Raw genomic sequence first — 20,373 nt, forward strand, 5'->3', positions numbered from 1 at the left:
CCACTCGACATACACCACCCAATCACCAGCATGAGCAAAGTTGAGTAGAGTAGTACATATAACGATTGACAAGTATTAATAATCGACAAACTCCTCACTCGACCAACATCATCCACTCATCAACAGGAGTCGAGCCAAATATGAGGTACATATCATCATCTTGAAATGACTCCGTAAAATTTCACCTAAATCCACATGTGGACGAACCAAGTCGAACCGACTCGCCTCTTATAGGGCTATGATTCACACATTCTTACACCTACAGAATGAACAACATACTCTCCAAGATACTCATCCTTTTAACTTAGGTTGGTCGAGCAAACTCCTCCCAACTTAGGTTGGTCAAGCGAACTTTCACATTCCTCCCAACTTAGGTTGGTTGAGTGAACTTTTATTCACCTCCCAACTCGGGTTGGTCGAACAGACTCCTCCTAATTTAGGTTGATTCAGCATGCTTCCATACTTCCCTCGACTTCGGTTGGCCAAGTAAGCTTCATCCCCACTAAGTTTTGCATATCGAGTCAAAGCCTACCACCTCAAATGACTTGATGAACTTGTAACATAACATTTCAAATAATGGTCCATCCTAATAACTGCTAGCACTAACCTGCTCAGTCCGTATTCATTCGACTAAGTCTACTCTCTAAGCTAAATACCCTTTAACTTAGAGAGTTGAGGGCTAATTGTATGGGCAAAAAATCATCTTGGGCCTTATCAGGCCCAAACATGTGCATCTATGGTAACGTGCCGAATGCACCAAATTAATTAACCTTACTAACCTAACTACTAAATTGTATATAGGATGAGCAAGGGTCGATCCCATAAGGAATGATTCGATTAAATCCTATATTCTATGTCAATAGCCACAATGAAAACAACATAATAAAACCCTAAACAGTGAACAGTACAACATAATAGAGTAATGAAAGGGGTTTGTAATCAAGGCAAACTAAAGTAAAACAAAGAAGTCTCTAATGGAAGAAAAAATCAGATTACAAAAAACAAAGAAGTGTCTAATGGAAGAAAAAATCAGATTACAAACAATCAGTTCTCGGTTCAAGATCCACCTAAACATGCATTGGACATGAACTAACCGTAACACTATTTTATCTCGTTATTATGGAACTACTGACCCTAGGAAACAACAAGCTATGTTACCCGAATTCTCCCTTAATCGTCACTACTGAAATAAGCTCTTCAAATAGATCCTAACCCTCAAACAACCTAGAATAAGCTCTCTAAGTTTAATTCAATGGCAGCCTTAAGAATTAGGAAAATAGATCAATCTAAGCAACAATCACACAAGCTCGGATTATTTAACTTAGGTTATGTTATTTAAGATGACAGAATGAAAACTTGTCCATAATCATCTATCATCATGTGTTACCCATTGAATAGAAAAAGGACAATTACGAATCACAATTCCTAATTCTAACAAATAAAATTCCAATAAAATAATTTAGCAGGCCATTACTAAATCACCCAAACAGAAAATTATAAACAATTAAAACAGAATAACATAAACAATTCCAATAAAAACGAGATTAAGAATAATGTTACTGAAGTTAGGTTACACCAATGACATGAATTTAGGCTTTAAAATCCCTTTGAACTGAAGAAGAAAGATCAGCCTCACACCTTGACGTAGAAAGTAAAAGAAAACCGAAAAAACAAAAAACTACTGCTGTCTCTTATCCCCTCCTTTTTTAACCTAACAACCCATCAATAAATAACATGTGTTTTCCTTAATTCTACCCCAAGAATCACGGAATTTCTTTCCTAGACGTTTCCTAGAAGATAGGCTTCCAGATTTGTCAAAATCTTATCAGATATGGAAAACAAAATTCGTCTCCAGCTTGCACCAGGATTCTCCCAATGTAAAAGATCTTTTCTGGCTCGGTCACTTTATAAAAATTATAGTCCAGGATGTGTAGATGAATCTGGGCTTTTGAATCACCTGCTTTCGATATCTGACACTCCAGTTAGGCCCGTTCGAAGATTCAATACTCAGCCAGGAAATCCTTCCGTGACTAGGATTCTAGGTCCGGTTTTGCAACAACTAATGAAGACCCAAAAAAACTCGGATTCTCACCCATAATACCTTCCTGGAAAGCTTGATTCGTCAACTTTATTTTTTCTGAAGAACACTTTTGCAATCGAGAACTCTAACTCCATGAAAAAACTGAAAAACGTAGCACTGGTTAGAATAACAAAAATCTGGAATTTCCTAATCTTTTATCACTTATTTCCTAAAGTCTATCCAACTATGCCAAACTCACAAAATAAACTCTAATCAATTCAAATAGGCATAAAACATAACAAAAAACATAATATGGAAGGAATAAAAATATGTAAATTACACTCTTATCAATCTACAACATGACTCAAGACCATGGCCTAATCTTGGTTGGGCCCATGATAAGATCCACGTCACATGTTTTCCCAATGCGCTACCTAATCCCTCATGGGTTGGACCATCCAAATTAGGCCTCATCATTAGCCCACCTAGGCCTAAGCTCAGGCCCATTGGCCCATGATATCTACTAAAGATCTAGATAAGAGTGCTTAACGAACCAAGCTGCTCACAAGTCGGCTTGACTCGACTCGAGGTCGGCTTGTTAATGACTCGGTTCATCTGATAATGAGTCGACTCAGCTCAGCTTGTGAGACAGAAAGAGCCGAATTCGAGCTAAGAGCGGCTCGGCTCGTTAGGCTCATAAGCTGAGCCTGGCTCGAAAAATCGAGGGCTTTTTTGAGGTTTTCTGAAGTAATGGGATTGAATTGAAAATTATGCAACAAAGTTTTAAAAAATAACAAAATGGCCCCCATTATTAAAATCCCCAAATCATCAATTTTTGTCAATAGATGAAATTGTGCCATAAAACTAATCCCAAATCATGATTTTCGTCACCGTTATCAGGACAACTTCCAATCAGAATTTCGTCGGATTTTTGTCATTAGATTCTTCCACCGTCTTCTTTGTTGGATTTTTGTCGCATTTCTCTATTTGTTGCTATCTGCTTGCATTTCTTTATTCACCGTGAAATGGATCTGTGACGTCTTCGACCATCGATTTGTCGAGGTAAGGTTGTTTGTTTTCGCTTTCTCTGCTCGTCGCGATATGAGATTGTGATTGATTTTTGTAAAGGATGTCAATGAAATTTTAAGTTAGTTTTTCGTGAATTCTTTGTCTATAACAAGAAGCTTTTTCCGGTGAAACAATTCAGGGAAGAGCAGTCTGCTGTGTTGTGGTCGTTGACCATCGTGGTGTTGTTATGAAACCCATACAAGAATCGTTGAGCCCTTGATCTGGTATCCTGGATTCTTGGTTAATGCTTGTGTACTGTCTGTGAAGAGTAGTCTATCGTGTAAATTGCCAGTCAGTTTCATTGTTTGTTTAAATTGCTTTATTGAATTTGTTATTGGTTGTGGTTGTGGTTGTGTTGTGGACTTGTGGGACAAAATTGAAATTGCAAAGGAGTTTGTTAATTTGTTTGTGGGTACTTCTGGGAATTTGTTTTACAGTAGATAGTAGAAGGGCAATGTATAAATTTGTTTGTGTTTGTGGTTGTGGTTGTGGTTCTGCATTTGGTGGTGGGAACTGGGGGCTTTGTTATATATTAAATTGCAAAAGGGTAAAGGACTGTGATGCTTAAATTGCAAAAAGGTAAAGGGCAGTGTAATGTAAAATGGCAAAAGGGTAAATGGCAATGATGGGTCTAGTAATCAAGTTAGTCCTCCTTAGACTAAACAAAGTTGAGGAATTAAAATTGCTGAAAGATAAAGGGCAATGAAGAGTAAAATTGCTGAATCTTTAATTTGGTAATATGCTAAATGTGTTTAAACTAAGAAAGTAAGGCCCTAGCTACATAAAGATATGAGACTTTTGTTCGGGGTTTTGTTAGGATTTAGCTTGTAAATTAATTAAAGAAAAAATAGTATATTCCTAAGAACACGTTGAAGAGTGAAGACTTTGCACAAGTAAACGTTTACTTTATTAGTTGTGAAAAACCAAAGAGAATCATAAGCTCTTTCTTACAGTTGTGTTGTGTGAATGATTAATGTTTGAATATCTCCCAAACCGTGTCTTGAAAGCTGTACTAATCATTGATTTATATATTTCACCTTATTTTTAATTCTAATTAATTAAAATGATAATATACTCCCCCTATCAACAAGTATAAAATTAAATATATTTGATTAGGTATGGAAGCTTACCATGAATGCATGAACTGAGTTGGGTACCAGTACCAGTTAGATCCATGGGTTTTAATTTGTTTTAAAGTTGGATTAGTATTAAGTGAATCTGGTTCAACCCAACTTAGCTTTATGGTCGCAGGGATATGTGTGCAATGTAATAGTTTTACATTATTTCATATTGGTTTTGCATTAAATTGCTGATTTTTTTTTTTCCCCATTTATAGGTTTGTAAATGGAGGGTAATTCCTCAAGTAACCCTACAATACAAGATACAATAACCAATACACTTAGCGATAACCTTAACTTGAATGCAACCACAATAAATACGGAGCAAAGTATTAGTAGCCTGGATAATGGTGATGAAAATGAAAATCCAATTCAGAAGAAAAAAAGAGTGAAGACATCAGTGGTATGGACGGAGTTCAAGGAGGTGGCACTCCCTAATGGTACCAAAAAGGCAGAGTGTATCCATTGCAAAGAAAAGTTGTGTATTAATGCCACCGGAAGCACCACCCAATTTAATAGACATTTAAGCCGGTGTTTAAGGTCAAAAGCTTCCATGAGGCAACAATATATTAGTTTTCCAAGTGCCGGTAATGATGTTGCAACTACTATTTTGCCAGCTTTAAGTGGGAAGTTTGACATGTTGAAAATGAGGGAATTGATCGTCCATTGGGTGCTCATGCATGAGCATCCATTTACAGTTGTGGAGGAAGAGAGCTTGAACAATATGATGAAGTATGGGATTCCTAGATGGACTCCGGTTTCCCGCCATACTTGTAAAAAAGATTATGAAGGTATATGAAAGTGAGAAGGTCAAATTGAAGACTTTGTTGAAGAGTGTGACAAAAATCAGTTTGACTACAGACTTATGGAATTCAGGGAATAAAAAGATAGAGTATATGGTGTTGACTGGGCATTAGTAGATAGTACTTGGAGGCTACGTATCCTAAACTTTGTTCGTCTACCTCCTCCCCAGTCTGGTATTGCGATTGCGAACGACATTTTCAACTGCCAATGGGATGGGGAATTGAAAATAAGGTATATACTATTTCTATGGATAATGCTTCAAGTAATGATGTTGCGATTAAGGTTTTAAAGGAAATTTTTGAAGTTTTGGGGAAACTCCTTTGTGGAGGAAAACTGTTTCATGTGAGATGTTGTGCACACATCTTGAACAATCAATGGACTTTATCCAATTAGGCACATCATTGATGACATCCATGAGAGTGTGTTGTCTATCAATAGTTCAGAAAGTAGGCTTAAGGTATTTTCGGAGATTGTTCAACAACTTAAATTGCCGTATCGGAAACTTATTCTCCATTGTAAAACAAGATGGAATTCTACCTATGAAATGTTGGCAACAACAATTAAGTTCAAAAAGGTTTTTCCAAGATTGAAAGAGAGGGATATCAATTATCATAATAATCCGAGTGACGAGGATTGGGAGAAATTGGTGAAAGTCTGCGAAATTTTAAAAGTGTTCAGTGGTTCAACCAAACTCATTTCAGGAAGTGATTATCTGACGTCTAATTTATTCTTGAAGGAGGTGTGTGTAGTGAAATGTATGTTGGATAGTAAAAGTGAATCTGAAGATGATTTTATTAGAGTAATGGTTAGGAAAATGAAAGAGAAGTTTGATAAGTATTAGGGGGAATGTAATGTGTTGATGTCTGTAGCTGCTGTATTGGATCCTCGGTTGAAAATGAGGGTTATTCATTAGGTGTTCCATAAGATGTATTTTGAGGCAAAAGCACGAGCAAATATGATGATGGTCCAGGATGCATTGTATGAGTTATATATGGAGTATGTTCAAGCTAATCCAGGTGTGACTATCGCCCGTGCTTCTACATCACAAGGGGATGGACACGGATCCATTAGTGAGGTAGCTGCGGTTGAGGGAGTCGAGGCTTGGGATGATTTTAGCAGTTTTATGGATGTGACTGAAACTATTGAGCCTAGTAAGTCTGAGTTGGACTGTTATTTGGGAGAGGGATGCCATAAGTGTGTGGGGGATCATGACTCATTTGATGCCTTACAGTGTTGGAAGGCAAATTCAACCCAGTATCCTATACTATCTATGATGGCTCATGAGATACTTGCCATCCCGATCACTACGATTGCTTTAGAGTCTGAATTCAGTGCTGGGAGCAGGGTTATTGATAGCTACCAAGCTTCTTTGTCACCAGCTACGGTGGAGATGTTGTTATGTGGATTTGACTGGTGTCGCACTTTGAATGGAGTGAAAAAAGGGTGCAAAGTAAGTTCCATTGATTACATGTTTTGTTTAATTCAATATTTAAAATTACTTTATTCTAAAACTACATATTATTTTTATCTTTTTTTCATTTTAGAAAGAGGAGGATCACTTGGAGATTCAGCTTCCTGTTTTGTCAGGTGATGCGAGTCAACAGATTGGTTGATTCACCCATGAGTTATTGGCTGTAGCAGTAGGATTCTACAGGTCTATATTTATTAGTTTTGTGTTCAAGTTTGCATTTTCATCTTCATGGTTTATATAAAATGACAATTGTACTTAATATGTTTCACATTAATTTGTTTGTAGGAGGAGTGGGGCTACAATGGACATATAGTCAATTATCTTTTGTTGTTATATATATTTTTTGATGGATGTGGATGTCACTTGATGTATAGTTATGCTAACCCCCCATTTTGTTTTGATGAAAACTTAATTAAGTCAAGTGAACTAAATAAAAAACCTTTAGTTCACTTAACTTAATTTTTGGTACATACAGTATATTGAATGATAAATAATTAATAACAGTAGCATTTTATTGAATTTTTTTTTTAATTTAGGTTTAATTGTTGGGTGATGTATGAGGACATGAGAAGAAAAAAATTACAATCTGTAGAATTTAGAAGTTGTTTGAGGATGGCGAAAAATGAAAATGAATCATGAAAATTTAACAAAAACCATCAGACATTCAGACCTGCATGCTGCCCAAGAAATTTAAAAAAAAAAAATTGAATTTGAAAAAAAAAAAACTGAATTTTTTGGAGTTGGCTCGCGAGCCGGCTCGAAATATGCCTAAATCCTTCACGAGCCGAGCCGAGCCATAAAATCTTCGGCTCGGCTCAGCTGAAACTCGGCTCGATTATTAATCCCTTTTCACGAGCCGAGCTCATTAAGCCAAAAACTCGGCTCGCTAACACCCCTAGCTCCAGAGTCCTAATTACCCTAATGCATCTACTTCCTATTCTATCTTTATCCCAATTCATCTAAGGTCCTGAGTCTTATGTGAATTGGGACTCTCACTCCTTCAAAAGTAAGTAAATCTGATCTTTCTTGTTTACTTAAACTCTATCATTATGGACTCAAACTCCAACTATGATTCAAAGATCCTATGACTACTATATAAACAGAGGCCTACCTTCTTATAAAGCATTATAAAGCATCCAATATCCAATATCCAATATTCAATACCACTTACTAGTAACTAAAGTTCTTGCTCCTGAGAACTAGCACCTTCACCGTAGCTCTATTCTCCGATTAGACTTCGGTAAACCCTTCCTTCCCTTAACCCTCATTAAATAGTCTCTTTCAGCCTTGCTGACTTGAGCATCAGAGTGCCTATGACAGACACCACACTGGTGTTTTACGTAAGCTTCACATTTGCTTTCTTTGTGTACAGGTTTAGTGGATCGTCAATGGCCTCAATCTCACAGGATTAGTCCTTCCTTGAAACTGTAGATTTTTACCGTCAACAAGTAGTTAACCAAATATGTTACTAAAATCTCATATGAATAGAATTTAATTTCTAGTTCTCTAGTGGTATGCTCACAATTTTTTTAAAAAAAATTAATAATTTTACACCTAAAGACTTCAACAAGTTTTAATCCGTTAATGGATTTTGCATATAGAAAGTTTTGATCTAGATTTTAAAATAAATGTGGTCGTGCATGCTCAATATACAATTAATTCTTAATAATCTTAGAGTGTATTTGGTTAAGGGAATATTGTATTACTAGGAATATTATATTATGGGGAAGATAGATCACCTTGAAAGATTTGAGAATGTTATATTAATGTGTTTGGTGAGAATGAATAAATTGCTAGGTATGTTATGTTTATATGTTTGGTTGGAAAGAATAAATTGGTGGATATGTTATTTAAATTATTGAATTGCCTTCTTTTTAAATATTATTATTTGTATCCCCTTACATTTAAAATTTTTGCTAAAACACCCCCATAATAAAAGTTTAATAATCAATAAAGACACCCCCATCCACCCAGCCACTGCCAGCCTTCGGCCACCACCATCGGCCTCCAGCCACCACTGCAGGCCTCCGACAACCAAACGGCGCATGGCCGGCCGAATATTGTTGGTCGTGTGTCATTCTGGCCGTTTCTGGCCAGATCCATGGCCGTTAACGAGCAATGACGTGATTGTTAATGCCATCGATCTAGTCGTTAGTGGCTAGATCGAAAAATCTAGCCGGAGACGACCATAATAGATCTAGCCATTTTCGACTAGATTTTTCACGATCTAGCCAAAAATGGTAGTTTTGGTGGGCTAGAATTTGTTTAAATACAAGGGATTTAATGTCCAAAAATGTAATTAATTATGGGTAAAATTGTAATGACAGGTTCATATAAATTAATTTAAAAATAAGGGTATTTTTGTCCTAAAATTTTATTAATAAGGGATAAAATTGTAACAAAAGTAATCTTAAAATACATAAGAAAATAGAAATAATCAGATTACCTCCTATATTACCAACAATAACTACTATTGGTTTTGGAAGATTACCAGAATCTTATATTACTTGACAACTAAACGTGATAATCAAGTAATATAAAATGAGATTACCTTAATAATCTCTTATTACCTCCAACCAAACATGCCCTTATAGTGATTTGGAGTAATAGTAAAGATTACTAGGGAATGTGATAAAGCTGATGAGCAAAGGAAAAGACTAGAATAAGAAGAATTATAAATCCCCTTAAGGAAAGGATTTGATACCAAGAAGAAATTAAGTTGCATTAAAAGAATAAATTATGTAACCCTTTTTTCAATTTAAGTATCTAGTTATTATATTATATATAGACGTGCATTCGTTGCTGCATGAATAATTTCAAACAATATTGCTTCTGAAAGTTCCCTATTGTCTTTGAGACTTTGACAACTTCCATTAATTTCTCTCTTCAGATTGTGCACTGAGAATCGTGAAAGCACCGCAAGAATTCTTCAGCTCCAGGTTAGTGGAGTCAATGGGTAATTATGAATGTGTTGCTGCAATCTAGTTATTGTATTATATATAGAGCTGTATGTGTCGCTGCATGAATAATTTCAAACAATATTGCTTCTGAAAATTCCCTATTGTCTTTAACAACTTCCATTAATTTCTCTCTTCAGATTGTGCTCTGAGAATCGTGAAGCACTGCAAGAATTCTTCAGCTCCAGGTTAGTCCATTACAATTTGAGTTAAATTCATTGACCCTTGAGGTTTGTGAAATAATAAAAATCCTCTGCCATTTATATAAACCGTTAGTGAGCAGTTAGAACTTAAAGTATTATGACTAAAAGAATATTTACCAGATTACCCTTTGATGCTAACTCCCAAATAATGGAGTTAGCATCGAGGGGTGTCTATGATGCAAATAATACAATATTAAAAGTTCCAGGGTACAATGTGATAAAAATCTGAAAAATTACTATCTAAGTGATAAAAACTCAAACCCTAGGGGTACTTTATGACAATATCCCATGATTAAATTAATTTCCAACATTTCCTTACCTTAACCCAAGCTCTAGAAAAACGAAAGCGTTATCCATGTATGATTTCCTTGCCCACCAATGTCCCTCTTGTAGCTAGATTGCTGAAATTAATTCTTGGAGTCAGTTCCATGGCCCTTTCCTCGGAACCATGTTGCATGCTCTACTCTTGCAATCATGTATAACTTTTATCACATTCTTATTCGACTTCATCCTTACCAAAAAATATCTCAACTATATTGAGTGGACCTCCATTCTAAAATTCATGATTTTTTTTTCTATAATCTTTAGTTTCTCAACTGAACGTGACTCATCCAATTTAGAATGTTTAAGATCTGCCCGAGCTCCATCATTTGTAGAAAATCCACATGACATCTTTATTTCTTCCTTTCTTGGATCTCAACAAAAGTTTGTTCCCCTACAATTTCTAGGATTTAGAATGTTTTGATAAATTTCTTGCAGCCCCACTGATTCATTAAAATATAAAATAAAAAACCTCATTATATAACCAAACACGGGCCTAAAGCCCTGAAAAGCCCAGCTGGGGCCAGAGTAAGCTCAGCCCCGTCTGGCCTGAGTTTGTAAAACCTAGGCTTTTTCCCAGGCCCAGGCAAGGCCAGCCCGAGGTTTTTACATACCTAGTCCAAATCCCTTTTTAGATGTTTGTGTTGGTGACCTTCTCAAATAGACAAGTCTACGAAGTGATTGATATTTCCTTTTAGCGTTTATTAAACTCTCCTTCTGCTCTTACCCGTGGTGTCACAAATTACAGGTTTCTGCCTATTTGCCTATATATTGTTAGGTTATGATCTGAACTACTCATGTCTAATTGGCTCTAAAATAAAATATTTGGTAAAATCATAATTATTGATATGAGTCTTTTCTACATAAAAAGTAATATTTTGTTACAATAAAAGTGGAAACTATATGGATTATTCAAAAATTGAAGTTGATTTGCTTTATAAAAAGAAGATATAAAATGAATTTCTATGAAATGGTTACACAAGATTCAGCCAATCGTATTGACGTGGGATGTTATTGAGAAATACCTATAAATAAAATATCCAGAACATAAGCAACTAAAAGTAAACAAAACACACCCACAAAGATGATTAGTTTTTAAAAATAAACTGACAAAGACACCCTATCATATAAGATACTTAAATCATAATTTCCATTACTTAAACGAGTAACCTATTGTTAATTAAATAAATCAAATACTAATACTTATTTATTTTAGAAAACAAATATTAAAAAAATGCAATATAAGACTTCTAGTAATTAAACTAGTAACCCTACTGTTAATTAAATATAAATCAAATATTAATACAAATCTATTTTAGAAAACAAATATATATAAACTACAATATAAGGCTTCGAAGTTCTAATGAAATTAATATTCTTGATTTAATTATGCAAATCAAAGTTTACATTTTGTGTTACATATACATGTCTGGACTGGATTAATTTATATATACATTTCTTTATCTTAAAAAAACTTATGCTAGTTATATATTCATCTTCATCAGCTTTAAGAAATTAAAGATGGCGATTATGAATCTATTCCCGACGATTTATTTTCGAGCAAGAGATCATCCTATCAGTGAAAAAAGGTCAGACGTAGAATGGGAGTTAAATGAGATCAGAACTCTAATGTTATTGAGTCTTGGAGCACAAGCCATTCTTACTTTCTTTGGCAATCGTAGAAAGTACCAGTTAAGCTCTTTGAGCCGGTTTTGTGTTTGGTTATCCTACTTAATGGCAAGTCCTATGGTAACTTTCGTCCTTGGCAAGCTTTCTATAATGAGTGTCACGGCTTACGCTATCTTAGTAGATAATCAACTAAACTATGACCATGTATATATAATTAATGTGTTCCTCAAGAGCTGGTGGGCACCAATACTTTTGGTACAAATTTGTAGCCCAAATATGATCTCATACTCAGTTGAAGATAATAAGCTAACATTTAGGCAAGTTATTGGACTAAGCACCCAAGTAGCCTTGGCAGTTTCGATCCTTTATCAAGCATTGTTTCAAGAACCTGAATATCCCTTCTTCATTTTCACGTTACCTTGTTATTTATCTGGATTAATCAAAGTCTTAGAAAGACTCCGAGCTTTCATGTCATTAAGGAATAGAGAAAAAGTTGTGATAACTACTTTTGTACATAATGATTCTCGAAAAGTAGAAATCCCAGTCGAGCTTAGCTCTAATTCCGGAACGACTTCTGATGATCTTGATTTGCTTGTGAAGGCTTATAAACGCTTTGATCGGTTAAAGCCTTATCTTGAGAACTGGCTAGGCCACCATTCATCTAGGTATATTCCTAATTCAGTGAGTGTAGAATACGGTCATCCTAAGGATGTTTTCAGAGTCACAGAATTCGAGCTTAGCTTTATGTATGATGTGCTCTATACCAATGCGTCCATTAACTATTCTAAGAGAAATATTTTGGGTCGCATCATTTGCATTCTTATTCTATTTGTTTTGTGTGTGTTTTCGGGGTGTGTCATAGATTACCATATGGATCTCATAATCACCTTTGTGTTGCTCATTGGAGCAATTCTACTTGAATTCTATGAGATGAAGGAACTTTTGTGCTCGGATTGGGTAGTACTCCATATGATGAATCAAAAGTGGAGTGCATGTATGAGAAGATTGTTGAGGATTGTTGCTCAAAAGATTCTAAGTAAGAAGCATAGGTGGTCACATCACATGGAACAATTCAATTTACTAAGCTATTGTCTCTATGAAGAGCGTAAAAAGCTTTGTGGGTTGATTAGCAGAATTCTCATGGTCAAGAGCTTCCACAGGGAGTACAAGAAGCGTTGTGTTAAGAAAGACATTCAAGTTCCTGAGGAGTTGAAAAAATTGATACTACAACAAGTGGAAGAGGTAAGAACACAAAGAGGTGGGCAACCTTTCAGCGAATGTGGTGAATGGCCACTTGAAAAATGCTATTGTCTCCAAGATTTGGAATTGAATATTCCACAAGATTTTGGTTCCCATGCCAAGAAGCAAACGAAGTTTGGCAAAGCCATTATTATATGGCACATTGCCACAAATGTTTGTTACTATTTAGATGGTGGTCATTTACAAGATATAATCAATCCTTCTGAACGCGAACTGAACAAATTTTTATCAGATTATATGATGTATCTTTTGGCCATGCATCCTGATATGTTATCTATTGTCACTGGTGACATTCTCTTCCGTGGTGTTTGTGCTCAAGTGGGTGAGTTTTTTAAGACAAAAGAATCAAGGGATGAAGCCACATTGTGCAGGATGTTACTAGATGAGTTTGTGGACGAAAATTATCGACAAGGAAATCCAAAGAAAAATGTGCTCACATCAAAATGGAATGTGGTTCTTCAGGTGCAAAAATTGGTTGGAATATTGCGAGGAAGAGAGGACAGATGGAGAATAATAAGCAGTGTTTGGGTGGAAATGTTGTGTTATGGGGCTACTAATTGTCCTTGGACTCTCCATGCAGAGCAACTTAGGCGAGGTGGAGAATTGCTCACTCATGTTTGGCTTTTGCTTGAGCATGAGAAAGATGAAGCCAATTTTCAATCTCTTCCGAGGCAATATGATGCTTAAGAGAGTGTTGTACATCCACTTCTATTATGTATATAAGGTGTGTATTTAATAATGATTGTTGTACACCAACATCTATTGTGTGTATATTTTGTAAGAATGTTGTTCATCAACATTTTATTGTGTACATACGGTTGAATAAAGTCATATTCAGATTTCAATTTCAGGTCCTTTTGTACAATTTCAAGAGACCAACTTGCTAAATTAGTTAGTACTCATAATAATTATCATCCATTTTATTTTGTCATTAATTTAATCAAACTAGCCCGAAACAATTTTCACAACTTACAATAATCTACCTCAAAGAACCTTTTATGATATACAATTACCTATAATGTAGGAAAATTGTTAGAGCACCAGGTCAGTTGAATGCAGCTTACATATGCATATAAGAAAAATGGCTTTCAACGTCTAGCAAAATTAGACAACGATAGTAAAATTTAGACACTAAATGTCTTGTGCGTCTAAATTTTGCAGTCGTCATATAGTTACAGAACCGTTGTCGCAGAAATTATGGGCGTCTAAATAATAGGTTAGACATGGAAATTTTTTTTTTTTAACGATTAGCAAATTAGTTACTAATTGCTAATTGAAATAGTCATATGACTTAGTGCTAAATGTGTAAGGGTAGTTTGATAAAATTGTATTGTAACTAATCAATTAGTTGAAGAACGTACCTTCTAATGACTAATAATTAGTCGTGAATGTCACAACAATTGACGCCTAAAGATATAAGGGTAATTTCGTAAAAATGTTTCTCGATTATTCTATTAGTGAACGAATGTATCTTTTAATGACAAAAAATTAGTGATAATTCAATAATTTTAGACGTTGAATGTGAAATCCAAATACGATATATTACTTTTCGCATTATGAAACTAGTTGCAAAATGTGTTTTTTAATAAGAAAATAATTAGGGGCAAAAGCATTTCATTTTTAGTTGGGAAATGTACATGCCCAATTTAGTTTCTTACATTTTGAACTATTGATTTAGTCATTAAAATTATTTTTTGCATCAAATAATATAATAATCGATTGTAATAAGTTTTGAAAACTAATATTTTAGTCAAGTATTATTGATTAGTCTTAGATGTTGTATATTTTTGCAACTAATACTTTAGTAGTTAATTGGTTAACATTTAAAAGCATTATTTTTGCTCTTCGTAAATGACCTAGGTATACATTCAACATCAACAAAATAATTATGACACAAAATAAAAATGATCACTAACATCAAATTCATATATTTATATATATATATGGATTTTTATGCATGATGAGCAAAAAAATCCAAAATACACTATCATGCATGCATAACCAAAAAAGAAAACATGCACCCCACATTTTCATTAGTACCTATCTATCTGAGCATAACTCTAAAAAACAAATATCACCCCATGTACACCATCTAAGGATATATGCAAGCAATCTTAAAAAGTCCAAAAATATGGTCCTACCCCTGTCAAAATATCTACTGCCCAACAACAAAAAACTGCCATCAATGTTAGCATCAAGTGTCATCAGTTGAGATTTTAAAAGTAGCTGTGCAGATGAGGAAGACTCTTCATCAGCTAGAGATGGAGATGGGTCGAGTTGGAGCTCTAGCAGGTTGGGCGTGTGCAGCTGCTATAGTGATCTGCTTCAGCATCCCAACATTTGATTGTTGTTCTTCAAGCATTTTATTTTCTCTTTTGTGGTCAAAAGGATGAGTCTCCTAGTCTTTACGCATGATGAGGAGATTCAAGATACCAATTCCAACAACAAATACATAAGTAGATAGTTTTTTGAAACAATTCTTTTAGGAGCAAGAGTCAGGGCCGGGTTACAGAAGTATTCCTAAAAACTTCTAAAATGCAAATAAAGTACCCTTTCACTTCGACTACATCCCCTGGTTTCAAGCTTGCAAAATACTGACTCATTTTTCCCTCAGGGTACACCTGAAAAAATTATAAAGGAGTGGACAAATGCAATTTAAAGAGCATTACATTAATGTGCAAGGATATCTTCAAAAGTGGAAATTGAAAAGATAATGAGAATTTCAAAGTATCCCTTGGAATCTAGATATGATATAGGAGTATACCTGAACATAAAAGACAGTAATAGCACAAGATACTTATCGATAAAATAGATAAACAGAATAACCTGCTATGAAAAATATTAAGAACATCTAGGAACATAGCCAGGAACATCATCCAGTCATTTCAAAACAAGAACATCTAATTGTAAGTGCACAATCCACACAAAATATTTTCCTAGGTAGTCATGACATTTGGTGTTCAGCAACAAGTTAGTTCCTCCCCACCAGCATTTCGACAGGGAGATGGGAGAGAGTGAGACAGCACTTAGAATCAATAAGCTGAACAGTCTCTGATGAAAATTTATAAATTATGTGGTTTTGAGTCTTTTGACCAGAAAACCATCCTCACCATGAAAAGGACACTGGATACAAGGCAAACCTCAAAATCAGTAACCAAGCTACAAACACAGGAAATGCAAGTTCGAACAAACAAAGATTAGAACTGAAGGACTTACGGCCGTATGACATATTTTGCTTTTCCTTCAGCGTCTTGTCCTACTGGAGCCCTGCAGTTACGATAACACATAAAAGGAGTGTCTTTTTTAATGAAGCCCAAGAGGTCTGTGTGCCACATGTTTTGGTAGCTTTGACGGAGCTGCATCTTCTCCATAGCAGCGTCGGACGCCATCTTCACCGTCTAATCTGGCGAGATTCGAACTCGGGCACACTAACACATGGATTTATTTTGATTAGAGTGTCAAGGATTTCAGACAAAAATTGGAGAAGAAGAGGCGGACGGAGTGGAGAAGTGGAGAGAAATTGCATCGTCGGCGGTGGGGTTTTAGTAGTTTGGGGATTTTGTATAGATAATGACGACGGAGTGGGAAGTTAATTAGAGTTTTTATTTATTTATTTATTTTAAGGGTTCAAACAATTTGAATTTTGGGCAAAATTATATTGTTTATTTTTCTTTTTTAAATAAAAACGGGTTTGGGGTTTTGTGTTTCTTTAATTTTAGATTTATGGACTTTTTAATTAAAATAATTAAATTTAAAAATTAAAAGAAAAAATAATTACTTTTCAATTTTTTTTAATAAAATCAGAAATTCGGTAATTTTGTATTTCTATGGACCAAAATTAAACCGGTTTCTCGGATAACCAAAAATCTAATTCGATTCTCGATTCAGTTCGGTTTCTACATTTTTCTACATTTATGATATCCAAACTTTTTGTAACTAATTGATTTTGATTACTAGTAATATATATCATCTTTAATAAACAATATTTAGTGGCCAACATTTTGGTTGCGAAAAAATCATATTAACAACTATAACTTTAGTTACTAAAATAATATACCCAAAATTTCAATTTATTTCAAGAGGGAACATGAGGTGCCCAAATTGATTTGCAGAATTTACCATACATTTGGCAACTAAAATCTTAGTTGCTAAAAGAAAATAAATTGTAATTAATTAATTAGTTACACAATAATAATTTTAGTCACAAATTAAAATATTATTTATTCATTTTACTAGGAAAGTGTAGCAAAAAAAATTCATAAACTTTTAGCAACTAAATCCAGAAGTTTTTGCAACTATCTGTGATATGCACAAAATAATTAGTTGCCAAATATACCCTAGGGCCTTTGTTTTTATTGTCAGAAGCTTGGACATTTTGGTAACTGTATCATTTTGTAACTAATAAAAATAGTTACAAATTAATTAATTAATATTTGTATCTAATTTAGCAATTATTCAGTAGTTGCAAATAATTGTTTTCTGTAACCATAATTTTAATTGTGGGATCTCTTGTTGTAGTTGTCAATTGTGTTGTAATATCAGGAAAATCTACTGCATAAGAATTGACAACTAAATAAATTAATCGTTAATGTGATATTTTCGGCAACAAATCAAATTAGTCACTGAATATTAATTTTAGATGCCAAATGTGAGAATAAATGGGTTTTAGAATTTTATTCTCCTTTGGTCAACCGATTGAAATTTAGTTATTAAATATGGGATATTTGCAACTATTTTTACTTAGTTGTAAAAAAATTGGTTGCAAAAAGTATCTTTTATTATAGTGGTACTAACATGATCGTTCAGGTCATGTTTGTCAAATAGCTTCATATATGCAGATATTGTACTATAAATATTTAATTATTATAAACAAAATTTTAATTATTAATATGTGTAACTATTTTATATACTATAAGTACTAAGAGATTATTATACGAAATCAAGTGTGCCTACTCCCCATGACTAGATTTAACTCTGTGCTCAGCTCTCAACCCGCTCTCTCCTGGCTCGGCCATTGAGTCGCCAGTTGCTGATTCTACCATCCAAGCTCTGGTGTTGATCATCGACGAAGACTATCGCAATGATTAGTACCGAAGCTTCAAGCTCAAGGCTTGTCCAATAATCATCCAAAGAGTATGATTATGCATGCAAGAAAGAGTTGAGCAACATTGACAAGTTAAGTATACATCCATTGTGAACTCTTAATTAAGGAAATTAAAGTAGTTAATCAAAGAATCCAGTATAATTTACAAAGTCTTTGTGGGTCGAGGTTGTCTTTATAATTAAAAATCAATGTAAATTACAATTAACATAACATCTAAAAAGCCAACATATATACTGACAATATTTCTGAAAATTCTCATTTCCCTTTGAGAACTTCCACAAGTTAGTGGAATTCATAGTTAATTTTGAAATTCTCTTTTTCTTTTTTTTTTTTTTTCTTTTTTTTTTTTTGGTAATTGATGCCAAGTAAAACATTTTAAATTTTAATTAATCGTTATATTAAGCCTTATTTTACTTCAAACTTGTGATGAATTGATTATTCATCTTGATAGATTTAAGAAATGGTGTGTGTACTTCCATTCAAAGAAGGATAACTTATTTTTACCAGAACAATGACACAGGCGAAACGAGAAGAAAATGAGATCAGAGTTATAATGGTATTAAGCCTGGGAGCACAAACCATTCTTACCATCTTTGGCAATCGTAGAAGGTACCGCTTAAGATTGTGTATTCAACTTTTGTTTTGGCTGTCTTATATAATGGCTAGTCCTTGGCAAGCTTTCTGGAATGAGTGGCGAGGCTTGTTGGGAAAAAGGCACAATCTCAATCCCAAACAACCTAATTCATGTAGAAATGAATCAAATCTTTTTCCCTCTTTGTGCAATTAAATGAACAAATCAAGTCAAGCAATATATAACCAAACAAATAAGCAAATACAGCCAAGGCAAATACAACCAAATCGACATACCAAATTTTTACCAAAGAAAAACCCACGAGGTGATGGTAAACCACCCATACAAAACATCCACTATCAAATAAATGGGTTACACGAAAACTTATTTTCCTAAAGAAGCGGACATATTACTAATAAGTATCTCCATTAACAACATATTGATATTTCGTATGAATCAAAGGAAGTTCCACCGGTGGATTTGAGCTCGTAAAGTCAAAAACCCATTTTCTCTCTCTCCGTCTTTTCTCTTTCACTGCCACTTATTACTTCTTCAATAAAACTATGCTTACTTACAATCTTACTAACCATCTTACTATCTTGATAAATATAACGGTATAGTACGGATACTATACATATAATACCCGTACTATACCGTTATATTTTCCAAGATTATAAGATAGTTAATAAGATTGTGAGTAAGCATAATATTACTCTTACTTCTTTTCACTCCTCTCTTTCAAAAGTGACGGGCTGCAATTCTGAGAAAAGCTGAAGTTGCTTTTTTTTTTTTTTTTTTTCTTTTCATTTTGTTTTTGAGTTTTGGGCTTGCGAGTCTTATTTAAGCCCACACTAGGTGGACAGCCCAACAAGGCTTACAATGCCCTAAAAAACAATCAGTTGCAAGAAAAGTTGTTATATTGACTGTTATAGGGTCTTAATAGCATTAAGGGCACCATTGCTTTTGGTGCAAATTTGGTACCCCAAATTTAATCTCCTGCTTAAAGTTGAGGCAAATAATTGGACTAACCAGTCAAGTAGCTATAGTAGTATGGATTATTTATGAAACATATAGTCAAGTTGAAGTTTCCTTCACCATAGTACTGTTACCTCTGTATCTAGTTACAATAATCAAAGTAGCTCTCAAGTCATTAAGTAATAGTGAAAATGTTTGTGATAACTACTTTTTCAAATAGTGATATTCGGAAAGTAGTAATCCTGAAAGAACCTAGCTCTTTTTCCAAATTAATTTTAGGTGGAACATTTTCTAATCTTGCTTTGGCTGTGAAGGCTTATCAACACTTTGATCGGTTGAAGATTAATTCTAAGAATTGGCTAGGCCACCCTTCATCAATTTGTCTTCCTTTAATTAATGTCGATCACTATCTTCCTAGAGATGTTTTTAGAATCATAGAATTTGAGCTTAGCTTTACGTATGATGTGCTTCACACCAAGGCGCCCATTAACTATTCTAAGAGAAGTTTTTCAGGTTGTCTCGTTTGCATTCTTGTTCTAGCTTTTCTTTTGTATATGTTATCACCTAAAGATATACACACACACACATCTAAACACTCATTTCAAAAATCCGATAAACAAAGTGAGCAATTAGACCTGTAGACAATAAAATCTACGGATATAAATACAAAGAGTGGATCTTATGTAGTGAACTACTAACAATCTAGTGGACCTGCGGAGAAGGCACTGAAGGTTGTCGAGGCTGAGGTAGCATAGGAGAAACGTCAGAATATTGTAGCGGCTCGAGAGCTAGAATGCCAGAGCTAGTTGGTGATTTTCTCCATCCATGATGAGAGGGTTTGCCTCTCTTTATATAGTGAACCTATGGGGCTG

General features: G+C 34.5%; 1 protein-coding gene across 1 annotated transcript; it reads left to right on the top strand.

Moving 5' to 3' along the window:
- The first annotated feature begins 11,483 nt into the window (after window positions 1-11,483).
- LOC116129493 lies at window positions 11,484-13,538 on the top strand. Its single transcript, XM_031415231.1, has one exon. It carries the CDS (start codon window positions 11,484-11,486, stop codon window positions 13,536-13,538), a length of 2,055 nt encoding a protein of 684 aa, XP_031271091.1.
- The last annotated feature ends 6,835 nt before the right edge of the window (window positions 13,539-20,373 follow it).

Source organism: Pistacia vera, unplaced genomic scaffold, assembly GCF_008641045.1.
Source record: "Pistacia vera cultivar Batoury unplaced genomic scaffold, PisVer_v2 Contig212, whole genome shotgun sequence".
Lineage (NCBI taxonomy): Eukaryota > Viridiplantae > Streptophyta > Magnoliopsida > Sapindales > Anacardiaceae > Pistacia > Pistacia vera.

Excerpts from the sequence above, each read along its gene's own strand:
- LOC116129493 (XM_031415231.1), top strand. The coding sequence starts at position 11,484 with ATGGCGATTATGAATCTATTCCCGACGATTTATTTTCGAGCAAGAGAT.